General features: G+C 46.4%; 2 protein-coding genes across 2 annotated transcripts; one reads left to right on the top strand and one right to left on the bottom strand.

Annotated features, from left to right (window-relative positions):
* Positions 1-444: 444 nt before the first annotated feature.
* On the top strand, positions 445-15,157 carry OTUD3 (OTU deubiquitinase 3). The gene is made up of 8 exons (XM_035120349.2): positions 445-756; positions 2,093-2,241; positions 3,506-3,618; positions 4,274-4,396; positions 5,510-5,626; positions 6,086-6,182; positions 7,563-7,741; positions 8,747-15,157. The coding sequence occupies exons 1-8, from the start codon at positions 569-571 to the stop codon at positions 8,921-8,923; spliced, it is 1,143 nt and encodes a 380-aa protein (XP_034976240.2). The 5' UTR covers positions 445-568; the 3' UTR covers positions 8,924-15,157.
* Positions 13,266-17,916, bottom strand: LOC118087393 (group IIE secretory phospholipase A2-like). The gene is made up of 4 exons (XM_035119986.2): positions 17,792-17,916; positions 16,296-16,440; positions 14,458-14,564; positions 13,266-13,402 (listed from the first exon to the last, which is right to left on the bottom strand). The coding sequence occupies exons 1-4, from the start codon at positions 17,829-17,831 to the stop codon at positions 13,266-13,268; spliced, it is 429 nt and encodes a 142-aa protein (XP_034975877.1). The 5' UTR covers positions 17,832-17,916.
* Between the last annotated feature and the right edge of the window lie 275 nt (positions 17,917-18,191).

Raw genomic sequence — 18,191 nt, 5'->3', positions numbered from 1 at the left:
CACAATCAACTGGAGTATGTGCCCCTCACAGGGGTGAACAAGAAAATAGTGGGTTTTTTACAGCACGTTAAAACCACCCCCACTATATTGTTCTACAACTGCTTTTCATTCTGACACTGTATCCTTATTCCACATATCTCCCACTGTCTTTTGAGACACCCAGAACTAAAAATCGACTGGAAAGAACCAGGAGGAGTAATCCTGAAACTGGGCAAATTTTATTAACGTCAGCAGGAGCTAATAAGAAAACAAGGCAATAAATAAAGTACAGAGGTCAGGGTGATAAACTGAACATGAGATTGATTGGGGAGCAACACATGATTCCCATGAAATACCGTACATGCCCCTTTTAAGGTCGCAACTGGCTTCCAGGAGGCCGGGTGACCGCTCCGGTCCTGTTCTCTATGATCCAGGAGTCAGATGACGGCTCTGCAACTCATTTCTCTATGATCCCCACTTCTTAGTTGCTTCCGCGTCAGGCGGAAGTGGGCGTGACGCGCAGGCGCAGTAACGAGAACCGCGCTCGCCGCCGACTGACAGGAGCCGGTTTTCCGGCTCTCCCGCGACGATGTCTCGCAAACAAGCGGCGAAGGCCCGGCCGGGGAAGGCAGAGACGGAGCGGAAACGGGACGAGCGAGCGGCTCGGAGGGCGCTGGCGCGCGAAAGGCGGAACCGACCCCAGGCTGAGGGCGAGGGAGGCCTGGCCGGGCAGCTGCAGGCGCTCGGGCTGCGACTCAGGGAGGTGCCGGGCGACGGGTGAGCCATGCCCCGCCCCTCAGCTTTGAAGCTCCGCCCACCGCAACGGCTCCTGCGCGCGAGAGAGATCTAAACTACACCCGCCCACAACTCGCACGCCCCGCCCACAACCGCCCTCTGCGCTCGAGGGTTCCAAGCCACGTCCCTCAACTTTGATGTCTAGAAGCAAACTCCGCCCACTCTCAGTGGCTCCGCCCATACGGCCCAGCAAACGTTCTGAGCCAAGACCCCGTTCCCATTATATTTCTTTAGCATTGGCAGCTTATTTTCTGGCGTTTTTAAAAGGCATTTAGATCATGCTCAAAGGCATTTAAATCATGCTGCTTTTATCATGCTCAAGATAGTCTGGGATGTAAAGCTTTCCTTCTCTCCATGGTAGGAAGTTGTGGGAAAAAAGCTGCTGTTGAATTTCCTTGTTTCCTTTAGCTGCATTAAAAGAGGAAGTTGGAAAAGGAAGCAGAATTCTACTCCCTGCTACTTCCCTAAGGCCTGCCATCTTTATCCATTTCTCCCTTATTTATTTATGCAAAAAACCTTTCTCCTGTTTTTCAGCCCCCCCCCAAAAGGCTCGCAAGAATAGCTTACAGAATTCTCTAAAAAGTCTAAAAGAAAAGAAAAGACTTCCCCTGCTCTCAGGCTGGCAGTCTAAAAAGGTGCTGCCACTGCTTTTTTCTGGGGGGGACACAGGGGGACACACAACCCTAAACTTTTTATGAATCTTTGTACTTTTGTCCATTTACTGTATTTATTTCCCCAATTTGAACTAGAAAATGGTGGTTTTCTTGAGTCAAAATGAGAGTACTCCTAAACATTTTTAAAGAAAAAAAGCACAGGGTGCAGCACAAAAGAAAAACTGATTGGGATAGAGGAGGAAATAAGCAAACCCAGGTATCAGTTCTTAAGTTTAAGTTCTTTTTGGGATCCTTAAAAAAAGCAGTATGATGATTATAAACATATAAAAGGAAATGTGAGGATCAGGGACATATGCTTGGTTAGACAGACATCCAAATTTGTATTGTACTGGAAGGAAAACCGTGTATAGTGTGATTTGACAAAAAAGCTTAGTAAGACCATGACACCTGCTTTGCATGCAGAAGGTCCCAGGATCAATACTGGCATCTTCAGGTAGAGCTAAGGGAGACCCCTGTTGAAAATTCTGGAGACCTGCTGCTGCCTATGAGTGTAAAGTGGCCTAACTCAGGGTAAGGCAGCTTCTTATGGACATGTGTTGGTTCAGTCCTGAATTGTTAACAAACCAAGGACCATGATGTTACTCCACCACCTTTTGACAAATCTCCTTCAGACAAACACAATTGGGCATTATGTCTTCCCACAGGAATTGCTTGTTCCGGGCTCTTGGAGACCAGCTTGAAGGTCACTCCCGAGACCACCTCAAACACCGCCAGGAAACTGTGGACTATATGATAAAGCAACGGGAGGACTTTGAGCCTTTTGTGGAGGATGATGTTCCTTTTGAGAAGCATGGTGGGTGCCCTTTGTGAGAGGCGGAAGTTGTGCCTACTGCTACCTTTGAGTGCTGTTCGTCCAAAATACAGGCTGCTAAGTGGGATCAGCCAGTGAGAATATGTATTGCACTGGTTCTAAGCTCTGTTCAAAGTGCTGGTGCTTATATTTAAAGCTTTTCATTGCAGGGGTGGTTATCCTGTGACCCTCAGAGGGTGCTGGACTGCAATTCCTGGCATCCCTGACTTGCTTGGGCCTGATGGGAGTTAGGCACTCCTGCTTTATGGCTTGGCATCAGGGTCTGTATGTTGAGGTCACATTCAAAACCTAGAAAGGTTGTCCAGGACATGTCTGTTTTTATTTTCTCAGGCTTCTAGGTTAATATATATTCTCCTGTTGTGCTCTTATGTTTGTCTTGCCCTGCTGTGCTACTACTGTTGTTGCTGTTGAGCTACTGTATTTAAAATGTTTGTCTAACTCAGCCTTACTCACTGTGCCACTTTCCAGATATTTGGATTATAATTTCCACAGTTGCTGTCTGGGGTCACTGGGAATTTAGTCCAAAACATCTGGAAGATGGCAAGTTAAGGAAGCCTGTTTGAATTGTGGGACTTATGTACAATACTAGGGCTGCAATAATTCCGGGGATCTCAAAGGCAGAATTGATGTAAGGGGGGAATTTCCGAAAGGCGGTGGTTTGTCCTGGCAAGTCAGTCAAAAAATGTTGGTTTTTTGGCGTTTTTGTAAAAAAAAAAAATCAACAACTTTGGGGTTTGTCTAAAAAAAGCTAGAAGCGCAATATCTCTCTGGGGTTTTACTTTTTGAAATATGGCAACACTATACAATACATACCAACACTTGGAGGCCTTTGGAAGAAAAAATGTGTGTACTCCAATGCATTGCATCAGAATAAGTCTCAGCCTACATTCACATTGTATCATTATAGGAGAACCATTTATATTTCCACACATAGTCCTAAACTGTTTCAGTTTTTGCTTTAAAGTGTTTGCTTTAAATTGGGAGTGAATGTTGTCAGTGACACAGGTTTATAGATAAAACATCTCCATGTACCCAATCAAGATCTGAATGAGATCCTGCAGGTCTTGGTTGCCTGGTATTACTCCAAGTGAATGTCCCTTTGGCAACTTCACTTGTCCTTGTCAAAGGGTATTTTGTTCTGTGCTATTGCCATTGACTTATCTGTGTAGCATTTTTCTTTTATTTGCTTTTTTCTCCTTCAATGTACATTTCATTTCTCCTCCTCCTCTCTTCTTATTTTTTCCAGTTTCCAATTTGGCACAGCCTGGAACTTTTGCTGGCAACGATGCCATTGTAGCCTTTGCGAAGAACAATCAAGTCAATGTTGTCATCCACCAGCTCAATGCCCCTCTGTGGCAGGTAAGCCTCAAAACACTAAATTTGTCATTGAACAATAATGTGCCATTACACCGGTTAAGCATAATTTTCCTTCTGTTGCAATACAGCTTACAATAATTTTCCAAATTTGGCGAGGGGGGCAGTCCCTTTCTTATGCAAAATAGGTATCTAGGTTAGATTATTTCAATGCACCCCACATTGTCTATGACAACTTGTTTGGAATTGCAGCTGGTACAAAATGTTACAAATATTACATTGTAATAATGTCACCATTCATATTTCCCTTGGTCTTGAAATCCTCTGCCATACTTGTAAGCTGGGCTGTCCAAATTTGGGCTTTCCTTTTATTGGTATTTCTGACAGAGCTGACCCGTGAAATGCATCCTTGCTAAGGATCTAGGTGCTGGATGGGGGAATTGGCAGAAGGGAGTTCTTCTTGGTAGAGTTATGAGAGGCTAACCCTAACCCTAACCCTCGCCTTCACTGAGCTAGATAGATGGAAACTGTAGAACCAATAAATCACATGAATCCACACTGGAAATGGCAGGCACTTGCTTTAGTGAAGGCATTGCTTCTTTTTGAGGAAGTTGAATGCTCTTGAAAGCATCCAGATTTAAAGCCCCACTTGCACCAGTCTCTCATCATGCATCTGCCCCGACCCATTCTTCTTTCTCAGATTCGTGGAACAGACAAAAGCAATGCTCGAGAGCTGCACATTGCATATCGATATGGAGAGCACTATGACAGCGTCCGGAAGATTAATGACAACTCTGAGGCTCCTGCCCGGTTGCAGACGGAGGTTGGTTCTGGGCCCTGCTAGGTATTCTCTGGAGATGCTACCGGGATGGGGCTTTCTCTTTTTTCTGATCAGTGGATGCTTGGCTTGGCAATTCAGAGAGGATATAAAAGCAAATTAATGCATTTTAACAGATTTCCTACCCTATTAAACCAGATGTTGTGGAATAGATCAAGCAGTGGGTGGGAGCCTATGATTTAATTATCCAAGCTGGGTAAGATAAGAGTTTAGGAGGGATGCCTAGCTCAGCTGTGGAGTACTTGCTTGGCATGCAGAAGGAGCAGGTGTAGTTCCTAGCAACTCAAGCTAAAAAAGGATCTCTGATAGCAGGTGCCAGATACTCTGACCCACTGTCAAAGGTGAATTGATCCTGAAGCGTGTGGCTGCTCAGTTTCACGCAGTGCTGCAACCATCTTCTGATCATTTAGCCTGTTTCCTGGTGATTTTTCCTTCCAGAAACTGCTGGGCAGGTGGGAATAATTCTGGCTTGCAACTGAAATTGTGGAAGACACACACTCACTGACACTCACGTTCTCTCTTTCTTTCTTTCTTTCTTTCTTTCTTTCTTTCTTTCTTTCTTTCTTTCTCTCTCTCTCTTTCTTTCTCTCTCTCTCGCTTTCTTTCTTTCTTTCTTTCTTTCTTTCTTTCTTTCTTTCTTTCTCTCTCTCTCTCTCTCTCTCTTTCTCTTTCTCTTTCTCTTTCTCTTTTTCTCTTTCTCTTTCTCTTTCTCTCACTCGCATACACTCCCATGTGCAGAAGCCTCTGGGGAGCCCTTGAGCAGCTGTGCATGGCTCTTTCCCACCTGGGTGGTCTCCTGTCTGCCTGCTGAGAGACCGATTACATGGGAAAGGCACAGGGTTCATTTATTTGTGTATATTTTTGTAAACAATTTTGGTTTACAATTCTGGTTTACACAAAAAAATTAAACAATTTTTTTATTTGTGTATTTTTATAAACCATTTTGTAAGCCATATTTTCCCAACCATTTTGTTTGATTAGTGGCCTATAAATGCTTTCAGTGGAATAAATGACAGGCCTTGCTCACACTACCCACCCATGCCCCCCGCACCCCAATGACATAGGATGACATATTGCAATGCCTTCCTGTCATTCCAGATGTTGTGCAGAAACGAATGTAATAAAAAAGAGAAGCAGGAAGCAGAATCAGAAGAGGAAGTCCAAGACGAAATTGAGGATGCTGTCCAGAAAGTGAGGAATGCAACCGGCTGCCTGGTGAGCCTGTGCCATTCCTTTGCTTGGGGAAATGCTGGTAGAGGTGCCTCTCAGGCAGTGAGGGGGTGGGGAAGCCCAAGGCCCCCAGATGGTGATGATAATGGAATTGCGCTCCCATCAGTCCCAGTAGTCAGGGATGATCAAAGTTGTCCCTTGACAGTGTCTGGAGGTCCACAGATTCCCTTCTCTTGCTGTAAGACAGGGGTGGAACCTCAGCCCCAGGAGCCAAATGTGCCCCTAGTTGGCTCTAGCCTAAGCCCCCTCTCCCCAAGCTGCAGCCCTCATCTGCCATACGTCGTTCCCTCCTTAAGTGTTTCTTCCTGCTAGAATATGTTCTTGAACTCTGAGAATGCCTATTGGTTGCCTGGGTGGATAATACAGAGGGCTATGTGCAAAAACGAGCCTGCTGTACAACGGTAAAATTCACTGTCTATCCAGCACACCTTGTTTGCTTTTTAGGATGCTGAATTAATCATCCGGATCCTTGAAACGGAGGACTACAATATCGACTCTGCAATATTTGTTGTGTGTCAGATAAATGAAGTGAAAAGGCTCCGTGAGTAGTGGGTTGCTCTTGCCACACAATTACCAATTACAGTACAGCAGCCCTTTTGAAATAAAGAAGGGAAGCAACATGGAAGCGGAACTCCACCCCCACCCCACCCCCCCAAAATCCTGCATTACAGGAGTTTGGATTTGATGGCCCTTGGCGTCCCTTCCAACTCTACAATTCTATGATTCTAAGAGCCTTCCAGAGGCTGCAATTAAGTGTTCCTGGCCCACAGTCTTCCATTGTGTGCGCAGCATCTTCCTAAAGGAGAATTATGAGGCAGGTGCATGAATCTCACCTGTCAAACATGCCCTGCCACTTCAGAGATGGAATAGATATGGAGGGATAAGGACATAAGAAGAGCCTGAGTGCTGGATGAGACCAAAGGGAGTCCATCTTGTCTGGGGGTGGACTTTGATCTTTCAAATTTCAGCGGTGCCCTGTGTGAGGCCAAAATTTCGTGCCTCCTGCCTCTCATCTTCCTTTCTGTTAAATTCTCTACATCAGGGGTCACCAAACCTTTTCAGCAGGTCCACTGTCCCTCAGACCTGGTGGGCCGGACTATATTTTTTTGGGGGGGGCATGAACAAATTCCTATGCCCCACAAATAACTCAGAGATGCATTTTAAATAAAAGCACACATTTTACTCATGTAAAAACACGCTGATTCCTGGAACGTCCGTGGGCCGGATTTAGAAGGCGATTGGGCCGGATCCGGCCCCCAGGCCTTAGTTTGCTATCCATGCACTACATCATAGTTGCGACCTCTGCAGTGCCCCCTAGGCTTGATCCCCAGTGTAGCAGTACTGGTCACACTGTTCTAAATCCACCTCTGTCTAGTCCACCATCCTGTTCTCACAGGGGCCAACCAGATGACTGTGGGAAACTGGCAAGCAGGAGCACTCTCCCCTCTTGTGGTTTCCAGCAATGGCTGCTATTGCTGCCTCTGATAGTGGAGGGAGAATGTAGCCATCCTGGCTAGTAGCTACTGATAGCCCTACTTGTCTAGAGCTGCCCAAGTTGGTGTCTGCCACTACCTCCTCTGGCAGGTAGGGGTTGGGGTATGTGCTTACCTCTCCCACCTCCTTGCTGCTTCCCATTTACAGACACCCTGTTTCAGGCAGCTACACGACCAGGAAATAAACCCACCTGGAGGGAAACCACTTGCAGGAAGGAATGGATGGATGGGAGACAGGCTGGCTTAAGCCTTCTGTTTGCAGGTTCTCCCTTGCTACCCTTTCCTTCCCTCTGCCACTCCACAATAATGGCCCACTCCACTGCATCTTCTAGAATCAGTATTGTGGAATGGGGAGGGACCCCAAGGGCAATCTAGTCCACCCCCTTGGCCCAGGATGGGTCTCTGACAAATCACTGTCCCTCTCCTAGATGCTGAGAAAGCCCAAGAAGCCCAGGAAACAAACCGACTGAAACTGCATCCCAGGCCAGCCCTGTGGGAAGAAAATGGAAGTGGCAGTAGGATTTTTGGGAGCCAGGAAATAGAAAACAACAAGCTCCAAATGAGCTCGCTGGAAGCAAACCAAGCCAGTAAAAAGCAGGCACCAAAGGTATCTTGAAGGGAAGGGGGAGGGGGGAGTTCTGTGGGAGCCCTGGGTTTTCCCCCCACCTTGCAGTGGTACTTTTAATTGGGGATTCCACAGAGGAATCTGCCTGGATGGTGTCAGAATCACATCCCAGGCAGAAATTCTGAGATCTGCTCTCTCCCAACTTGTCCTTCCAGCATTGCCATCCCAACTCCTTGTGCAGACACTCCCCTCAGGATTGTGGTGGTATCACTTTTTTTAAAATCTCTTCAATGCATATGCTTCATCCAAAACAGCCTTCCCCAACCTTGTGTGCTCCAGGTTCATGACTCCATCAGCCCCAGAGCTGGTGGGAATTGTACTCAAAACTGCCTGCAGGGCATTAGATTGGGAAAGGCTGATCTTTAAAACTGCAGTCTTGCCAAATCAGTCATTCCTTTAATTCCTACTATCCCATACCCTAGACACACTGATCTGATTTATAGTCCCAATTTGTGAATCCAGATAGGATCCCGGTCTGGACCTGTTCATAGCATTCTAACTTTCCTCCAGCTCCCAACCCTGGTGTTCTTTTTACATGGCGTTATAATTAATAAATGCAACAGTTGGGAAACTCTGGCTTTCTGAGTGCTGTGTTGAGCTACCGATCAGCACAAATTGCCATGAATTGATCTGGGACAGCCTAATTTGCTCTGCAGCAATTTGTTGCTTCTTACGTCCAATCTGAATAGGGAAGAAATTGGCCTGATTCAGTTCTGAATTTAGCCAAAGCTGTTGCACAGCCCTAGTTCCCACAGAATGATTGAAGCAGCTCCTGTCATTTTGTTTTTTGCTTGTTGTGCTGCAACTCTCCTCCTCCTCCTCCTCCATGACAATGGCAAAGTCCATCCCTTTCTTGATGTCCCCTTTGTTTAGGCCTTGGTTCCCACCATCTTCTGACACCTGCACCCTCAGACTCTGCTACCTAGGGGATCCCTCTAAATCACAGTCCTCCTCCTTCACTGCTTTGCTAATTCTCCCCTTTGGCAGGTGTCCAACAGGCAGGAGAAGAAGCAACAGCGGCTGGAGAAGAAGCGAAGGCAGGAAGACAGACACCGGCAGAAAGTCCTAGGAGGCAAGAGCAACCTCTCAGACAATAATAAAAACGCCATGGAGTCTGAGTCGCAGGTCACCCTGGTGAAGACCATTGCAGCTCTCAACATCTGACTTAATGGTGTTTCCCTATTTCTGATGTGCGTGGGGAAATGAAACTCTGGCCGCTGAACTTTGCATCCCAAAAGTACCTTCTTCAGAGCAAACACTTCACCCCTGTCTGTCTTTGTGAACAGGGGTGTCTGCTATGCTGTTTAACTGACAGTTAAACAATTCTTCAGTTGTGCACAAGAACACTGGTGTGGGATGGCTGAGCAGTTCCTGTGCTGGAGCCTGGACAACAGAGGCCTTAGGGGTGGAATCCCCAATCATGGATCCTCTCGCTGCAGAGCTCATGGAATTTGCTCCCGAATCTTCCATGGCCACTTCCCAATTTATCTTATTTTCAGTGACCCCCGCCTGCAGGAGGGTTAAAGGGTTTCTTTGCTCAGGAACACATCTTCTTTTTGGCAAAGTCAGCAGGGAAAAAAGAAAACTGCTTCTGACTTACATCCCAAAGTGAAAACTTATCTACCAAAGTTGGTACTGACCCTGTTAGATTGTTGCTTCCCCCCCCCCCCCAATCCCAATCCCCATGGCAATATTGTTAAATTCTAGACAATGATCAATCGTGCACTTTAGCCTACGGAAATGATGGTGGCTTGTGTCTGGGTGTGTGTGTGGTGGGTTGTGGGTTGTGTGCATAGTAACAAATTCTATACAGACAGGCCGATAGTGTAGAGAAACTTTCCCTATCTGCGGCAGGGTTTGTTTGATCAATTACTCACTTGCACCCCTAGCAGGAATAGGCCACAATTGTGTCACAGCACTGGTTGGGTAGCTGTCCACCATTACAGACTTGTAGGGGAAGGGCCAGATCTCATCTTGTGCCTGCCCTTATGGGATTCTTAGTCCTGCCCCACTTATGCAGGGAGATGGGCTCCTCCTGTGGGGGTGGGCAAATCAGAGTATGAAGTGGCTGAGCAGCGCTACCTAAGTTGGATTTCAACTGTGGCCACTTCACTGACAATGGGGAGGAAATGGACAAACCCCATCCTTGCCAGCTTACTATGGTAGTATGTGATGCAAACAAGGCTGACCCAAAGTGTACTTTCATCTTGAACATTGGCAGCTTTGTTTCCTTGTGAATGTCATGGCCTTCATCCAAAGACACTTGGTACTCAAAGAATTGCTTCTTTATCATGTTAAATTTATAGACCCAAGAAATTATACTGGCAAACTTCCAAGGGACACTTGTTCCTTAATTTTGTTTGCTAAAAAAACGTTTTCCTCCCTAGAGAGTTCTATTATAGTTTTTTTGGGGGGGTTTAAAGGCTAATTCAGCAGATATTGCAGCGAAGGGGAAGTTACCCCCTGCCCGCAATCCCACCAGCAGCTTTTGGATTCCAATCCTTGTCATCTCTGACCAGTTCCTAGGCTGACTGGAGTGGAACAGGGTTTGTGTGATTTCAATATGTATACTCTGCAGTTGCCATAAAGAGTGGCTTTAGTGTGCCTCAATGGGTTGTTTAGGAAGGCAAAATTTGGATGGAAGCAACTTTTTTATCCTAGTGCTGCAAACAGTTGGAAAATGTGACACTTGCCTGATGGTGGTTTGGAAACAGGATTCTGGTGCTTGTGGTACTTATAAGCCAAAGGGTGAATTTAGGCAACTCATACTAAAAATGCCATTCAACTAAAAAAGGGCAGAGGGAAAGCTTAGGACCGCTGGGAGTGGCATGATGTAAGCTGCTAGTGCAGCCTTGGCCACTTGGGAACTGTTAGTCCAATATACCTGGAGGGCAGCAATTTGCCCAAGACAAAGGCAAGTGGTTGCCCCTGCCCTTATAACGGAAGCTGTTGCCAGAACTGTCAATCATGCCTCTCACCAGGCTATGCGGACAGTGCAGTTTGGTGAAGGTTCTCCTTACAGTTAGTTCTATAGTGCCAACAATCTGGACAGCTGTTCAGCAACCCCAAGAACTTTTCCTCTCGGTGACATCAAGTAATGACAGTCCTCTTCATTCTGGAAAAGAGAGCCATAGCAGAGATCCAGGTTTAAGGTTGTAAATATGTTTGGTGGCTAATGGAGGGGATAAAAGTTCCGTATCTTTGTGGTTATCAAAATAAAGTTGGCCTTGTTGACACTATCAACCAGTTAAAACAGCCACCTTTCCCTTTCACTGGCCTGTGGTTCTTCCTGGCAGTGGCCCACAGCCAAAGAGCAGGTCCTGCGCTGGCATTCAGGATTGCACAAGCCACTGCTTTCCCCAGCATGCACAAATTGTATGCCCACTGTATTTTCACCCACTTTTGCTTCTGGCCCCCCGACCGCCATTGGCACAAGAAACACTTGCCTCTGCAGGAAAGTTCAAGGGGCAAAAAAACAAAAAACTGAACTAAGGGAAAGCAGCACTAAAAACCAGCAATAGAAGCAGTTAAAGCACCATAGGCAGGAATAAGAATCAAGAGTTTTATGTGGTGCAGAAAAGCAGACGGCTGCTGAGTGGTCTGGGAAGAATTTTCCATGCAGAGGCTTAACATTGTCAAAGCCCTAATACTCTCTTTGATTGTATTCTTATTTCATATTACATGTATATCTCCCCTTTCCTCCTATATGATTATGACCCACATGATTCCCCCTCCCTCACTTTATTCTCATGACACTCCTGTGGAGAGAGAGTGACCTGACCTGAGGTCATTCAGGGAGTTTCACGGCTGAGTGAGGATTGAACCCTGGTGTCCTGGTCTGGCACTCTAGCCACTAAACCACACACACACACACTTGCCACATGTAGTGGAGTGATTTGCCTCTGGGTAATCCTGAAGATAGCAGAGTGTGTGATCCATATCTTGGAAGAACAGGGACAGCAAGGCCTTTGTGTTCCCCAAGCAAAATGTGTTGGACACATCAGGCAGTTTAGCAAAGCTTGCAGTATAATTTGAGATTTATCAAATTCCAATGCCAACCCAAATGCAAGAATTTACAAACGATATGTCCTTTTGAAGGACGAGCAAAATATCATAGCTTCTTGAGAGTAAATTTGGGATCTGTTTACAAAATCATAAGACAAGATCAACATTGCACTGAACTAACCTTGCCTGCAAACATCTGATGAACTCAGTCAAATGGAGCAAACATTTCAGGGCTCTAGAAATAATATTCACTGCCTACAGTTTGGCGCATATCTTTCCTCCTGGGGGCAGATCCTTTATTTAACCTGTTTGGGCTTGATAAATATTTGGTCTTAACATTTGCTGAGCTTTTGAGGCAGGGCAGTAAATCCCACGAGTATTCATGCTGCTTAATGCCCACTTTGGGATCACAGATCTCCACTTGTCAGTAGTGCCTGCTCTTCATCTGCTTGCACTGGAGTCTCTAGCTGGATACTTTTTGGTTCTCATGGGAACTGCTTGGCTACTGTCCATTCCTTCACGGGTTACATGTGACAAACAGTGGTAAAACTGCCTTCACCTGTGGAGGCAGAGTACAGTATAGTCCAGGCATCCCCAAACTGCGGCCCTCCAGATGTTTTGGCCTACAACTCCCATGATCCCTAGCTAACAAGACCAGTGGTCAGGGATGATGGGAATTGTAGTCCAAAACATCTGGAGGGCCGAAGTTTGGGGATGCCTGGTATAGTCATTGTGGCTAGTAGCCCTAAAGCCCTACCTTGCTCTTCATTGTGCTGAACCTCTTCTCTACTTGCTCTTTTCTTTTTGATTAATGTGGGGAGCATTCAAAAATGGTACCTCCCAACTGCAATTCAAAGTAGTGTAGCTCAGTCCTCCAAACCTCATTCTTCTGTATGTGTCAGACGAGCTGAGATTCCATTGCAGCTTTGTTCACCCCCCAAATACTCTGTTGCAGTTTGGGAAATAATGGAGGAGACCATGAATTCCATGTTCCTTGTTTTTATTTACTCATGTCTGCAGCTTCTCAACTGCCCATCATCCAGAATAGATCTCAGGATGGCTTACAAAGCATTTCTAAGAAGAAACAATTCACCATTAAGTCACTTGAAAAAAACGAGTTTGGGGTTGAGGTCACATCATGTGGTAGGGTCAATTCCAAGTCTGAGGGGGCCTCACTTGAGGTGGAGAAGCTGTCCTAGAAATTTCCAACAATGCCCTGGAGTGACACGACACTTAAGGGCATTGTGGGAAATAAAAATGGCGAGTGCCTCCCAGACCAAGTTGCCAGGTGCTGGAGGCCCAGGAGAGGTAGGAGTGGTGCGGCCTGCCCAGTTGTTGAGGCCCCCACGGCATCTCAAGTGTGTCAGGTGATGACACTGGCACTGCAGGGTTGACTCCAAGAAATGATGGGTGAAATAAACATTGGGCAAGAGGAGCAAGAGGTTATGTTTAACTGCAACACTTTCAGGAAGGCAGTTGAGAAAGCAGCCTTTCCAGGATCCTAGCAAGGAGGCGTGGCGCCTCTACATAGAATGTTTAGGTAAAAGACATATTTGATGTGATAGGCGGCTTTTCGGAAACAGAAGCTGGCTACTTTATCACACTCGCAGGTCATCCTCTGGCACATTGTCTTTCCACCTGGAAGACAAAAAAAGCCAAAAGTTGAGATAGATCCACACATCCCAGGAGCAGGGCTTATCCACTTGTCTCTTTGCATCTCTTACCGTTTCCAGCTGCGCCCCCTTGGCCTTAACAAACCTTTCCCCAGAGAGCCAAGAGCTCATTGCTGTTAGGAGTGAGCCAGCAGTAAATAACACGCAGCAAAAAAAGTTAGAAAATCAGGATCTGCACAGGGATGCCAGGCCTAACGAGCACAGCAGCAGGTCTCGCCCCCATGAGGCGGTTGTGGAGATTGAAAGTCCCTGCCATCCACAACTGCCTAAGTCTCCTCCTCTCCAGGGTTTCCCCCCCAAGCAATCTCAGTCTATGCTGGCATGCCTGCCTTTGCTCCTCCCATTTTGTGCCTCTCCTAGTCCTGGGAGATCAGTGGGGAGAGGAACTTGTCGCAGCAGCAGGAGGAAACACCTGTGCTTCTTCACCAACCTGTCTCCTCTCTGCCTCTTGGCCTCCCTCATCCCCTTCTCCTGCTGCAGCTTTTAGCTCTGATTCTGGACTGCTCTCTGCCACAGACTCCCCCTGCTCACTAAGGCCTGTTACCTCTTCAGTTTTTGACACTTCCTCTTCCCAGTCTTCTTCCGACTTCCTCTGACAACTCATCATCATCCCACCACCAATCCCCTGGCTCTGAGCTTTCTTCCCCTGGGGGTTCCCCAGCTGGTACCTCCCACCATTCCTCTGCGTCCAGCTAGTCTGTGACAATTGCACTTTAGACATACCCATGATTTCTGCCCATACTTGTAAAACACTGAAAAGCCCCCACATCCTTATTGACTTAGTGCATGCATGTTTGCTTTTTGTTTGCTTGCTTTAGTTACCTTATTTAGTTAACTTCCTAATTCTTTGCCACACCTTTCCTTGAAGTAGGGAGGTGGGGAACCCTTTTCAGCTCGGGAGTCAGCTTCCAACAGCCGGCAGAGAAGCCCACTGGGGAGTGAATTGGTTTTCTCACCCATCTCTAGCTCTCATCCAAGTATCTGCGGCCACCCCAAACATACTCCCATGTTCACACATACCACACACGATTCCGCTGTTCCCGACTAAGTAGGTATAAAGCTCTAGTTTAGGATGGCAACCCAGTTTTTCCATCTTTCCATAGCAACAATCATGGGTATGGCAGCACCTGGAAGCAGCACAGATCAAGTCGATTACTTCAGGCAGAAAGGAAGACAATTAAGAGAGAGATTAGATACATTCTCTGTTATTCACGTTGTAGGGGGTTTTGGGGGCTGGGATCAGTCTGGTTGATGCTCCCATAATCCAGACTGATTTTCACAGAGGATGTTGCAGGTGTGCCACTCATCTTGCTTTTCAGGCCAAGAGAGCTGGCATTTGTCCACAGACAGCTTTCTGGGTCATGTGGCCAGCATGACTAAACCACTACTGGTGACAGAAGCCAGAGCACACCAAAACGCAGCAAAACCTATTTATCTACCTGCATGGGTGTGTTTTTGAACTGGCTAGGTTGGCAGAAGCTAGGGCAGAGCAACGGGAGCTCACCCCATCGCACAGATCAACAAGCCCAAGAGGCTCAGTGGTTTAGACCACAGCGCCACATGCTCCAGCAATTGGGAAACACTGGTCTGTGAGCGCTCCAGTTGGAGAACAGCCTTTACCAAAGGTGTCATGGACTTTGAAGATGCTCGAACTCAGGACTGCAACTAAGTGATGGGGCTTTCCATTCTTGCAAAGCAGTTTCCCCACATATGATGCATTTTGGTATGCTATTTCCAAACACACACACACACACACACACACACACTAGCTGGCCTGGCCATGCATTGCTGTGGCTCATCCATGTGATTCCCCCCACCCTGTGCCGATCCATGATGTATCCTGCCCCCCCACCCCCGGCTTATCTCTGTGATTCCCCCCACCCTGTCCTGACCCATGATGTATCACGACCCCTCTTCCCCCAACCCCCTGGCTCAGCCCTGTGACTGGTCCCACCGTGTCCTGAGCTATCCCGTCCGTCCCATCCTCCCCCCAACCCCCATCCAGGCAAGTCAGTACAGTGGTGCCTCGCTAGACGAATTTAATTCATTCCACAGGTCTTTTCTTATAACGAAAAATTCGTCTAGCAAATCCCACAGGAATGCATTGAATTTATTTTTATTTTTTTATTTTGCCCATAGGAACGCATTAATTGAATTTCATTGCTTTCCTATGGGAAACCACGATTCGCTAGACGAATTTTTCGTAAAACGCATTTGTCTAGCGAGGCAATCTCCGCTAGAAAAAACCTTTTGTTAAGCGGAAATTTCGTTAAGCAGGGCATTCGTTAAGCGAGGCACCACTGTACCTCCATTCGGCCTAGTATGTAAACGGGAGCCGAGGTGCTGTTGAGTTGGAATGTTTTATAGGTGCAGTACCAATGTAGCCGCTGCTAGAGGGCGCTGGTTTCCAACCTGGTTCTATTCCCAGAATGCATTTTCGTCTGAGTGGTGTGTTTTTAACCATGGGTTTTTTTTTGCATTTTACCTGGCACAGGTGTGACATCTGTCTTTGAAAACAGTGTGGGCTTGCTCTCATATTCACATGCAACATTGCGTCAAAATTTGAACGCAATCGGTCAAGCGGTTTTGGTGAAAAGTGGATACTAACAGACATGGCCAGTTTACATTTATATATATATAGATGTATACTCCCCCCCCCCGCCCATATGCATATTTGAATGCATTACTAGTATGAAGGGCGGCACTGCAAATTTGGTCAAAGTGCAAATTTCAAAACAGCTGCATTTCAGTTTGTGTTTCGCTTCAGGGAGTGCAAATTAGGGGGGGTTGCCTTTAAATGCGAAGAACGGGATCCTATTTCTCCCTCACCCTTTGTTTTCAGCGAGAGTCCTGCTCACCAGTCAGTTTCATCCATGGGGTTTCTGGATCCTCCAAGTCCACAGTAACATCCGTACCCATTGTAAAAGAGAGAGGGCAGCCTCCCAGTCAGCCGGCGGACCATATTTGCAAACTGGATCAGGTTGCTGCTTCCTAAGGAGGGAGCTGAAAGCAAGAAGCCTGCCTGAGAACCTAAGAAGAACATTTAGCCAAATCTAACCAGCATCCAGCCCTTACAGTGGCCAGGCAGATGCCTCAGCGGGAAACTGACATCCAAGCTGGTGGCCAAGACTGCTTCCTGTTGGAGGGAGTTCCGTGGTTTAACACTGCCCTGCATTAAGAACTTTCTTCTCTGTGTCCCAAATCCTCCAACTTTCCGCTCCACCTTTCTGGTGTTAGGAGAGAAGGAGGAAAACTTTTCTCTATCCACTTTCCCCTTGCCATGCAAAATTGTATACGCTTCTATCATGTCATGTACCACTCGCTTTGTCTCTGAACTCAGAAGTCCCAAACGCTGCAACCTTTCCTCATAGGGAAGGAAAATCCCAGTGCTCCTGTTTCGTTGCCTTGCTCAGCCTGAACTTTGCATGGATTGAAAGCAGAGCTTTGCAGAACATCTGGCCCACCTAAGGGAGCTTAAAACGACAAAGGCTTGCCAGTCACAAAATGGCATCGAAAGGGTTTTGGGGTGATGTTTTTGTCTCATCAGCTGCCAATGAGCAACATCCCTATCTTAACCCTGTTTTGGAAATAGCATACACACAAGCTCAAAAGTCACGCATCACCTACGCCACAGTGATTTTCTTGAGTCAGGGAGTTCCATAGTTCAGCTTTCATCAAACTAAGCACAGACATTAGCTCTGGAACTATTCTCATTTGCCTTCACCATTGGATGATCTGGTTGTAGAAGGATTTTTCATTTCAGGTTTTCCACCCCGAAAATACTTTTTACTGATCTTCTGTCAATTCTTCTCCCCGACCCCCATACATTTAATTTGCATTTTCTTCCTGTAACTTTTCTTTCATCAACCCTCCCAGGTTCCTTTTAGGTTCATGTCTTCATCCTATAATGCGGAGAAGCCCTACAGTTTCAGGAATGCTGGTCTACAGTCTAGCTACTTGCTAAAATCTACAGAATAATAGCACACACGAGGGACAGTTCAGGTCATTGCAAATACAGTGCCTATCCTTGAAAATAACATGCGTGAAAGAGCAATGGCTATAAAAGCTGATGGAATATGCTGAAATGGCAAAGCTAACTGAGGGACTCAAAGATAAGGACAACAATGACTTCAAAAAAGATTGGGAAAATGTAAAATGTAATTTGAACTTTTGATTATGCTATAACTTCTTGTAAAATATTAATAAAAATAATTTTGAAAAGAAAATAACAGGCATGAATCTTGGTTGCTAAAATGTTAAAACAGACCAACGAAACTCTTATTCTGCACTGAGGTATTAGAAAATTTAGATATGGCATTCTTTAGACATGCAACTGTCTTGAACATGCACTTACCGCACAGGAGAAGCAGGAGGACCCCAAACGAACACCCCATCTTTGCACGGTTTGTCCAAATCAGTAGAATGAAATGAATGTTCCTTGGAATAGGACAGAAGAAGTCAGGAAGTTGCAAGCTACAGTATACCATATATATACCGTATATACACATGTACTCTTACACACATACACTCAGGCTATTGTTCTGTGCCAGTTCACTCCTTAGCCTTAAGAAAGGATATATCAATATTGACAGTTCTCACTAAGGGCCCTTGAGTACATGAAGGCGTTCCCAGGACTGGCCCATCCATAGAGGCAAACTAGTCCCCCAAATTCCAGGGACACTTGTCACAGCTACGGTGGTGAGAGATGTGGTGAAGCCCCTTTTTTAGGTGGCTTGGTCTTCCCCCAAGAAGGA

Source organism: Zootoca vivipara, chromosome 6 (genome assembly GCF_963506605.1).
Source record: "Zootoca vivipara chromosome 6, rZooViv1.1, whole genome shotgun sequence".
NCBI classification, from domain to species: domain Eukaryota; kingdom Metazoa; phylum Chordata; class Lepidosauria; order Squamata; family Lacertidae; genus Zootoca; species Zootoca vivipara.
Note: the sequence above shows the minus strand (reverse complement) of the source record. Positions and strands in the feature narration are given on the sequence as shown.

Coding starts and splice junctions, on each gene's coding strand:
- LOC118087393 (XM_035119986.2), bottom strand. CDS start 17,831: ATGGGGTGTTCGTTTGGGGTCCTCCTGCTTCTCCTGTGCG. Junction 16,441..17,791: donor CCTCCTGCTTCTCCTGTGCG/GTAAGTGCATGT, acceptor TCTTGCTTTCAG/CTCCCTCCTTAGGAAGCAGC. Junction 13,403..14,457: donor GAACAGCGGAATCGTGTGTG/GTATGTGTGAAC, acceptor TTTGTCTTCCAG/GTGGAAAGACAATGTGCCAG.
- OTUD3 (XM_035120349.2), top strand. CDS start 569: ATGTCTCGCAAACAAGCGGCGAAGGCCCGGCCGGGGAAGGCAGAGACG. Junction 757..2,092: donor AGGGAGGTGCCGGGCGACGG/GTGAGCCATGCC, acceptor GTCTTCCCACAG/GAATTGCTTGTTCCGGGCTC. Junction 5,627..6,085: donor GGAATGCAACCGGCTGCCTG/GTGAGCCTGTGC, acceptor TTTGCTTTTTAG/GATGCTGAATTAATCATCCG.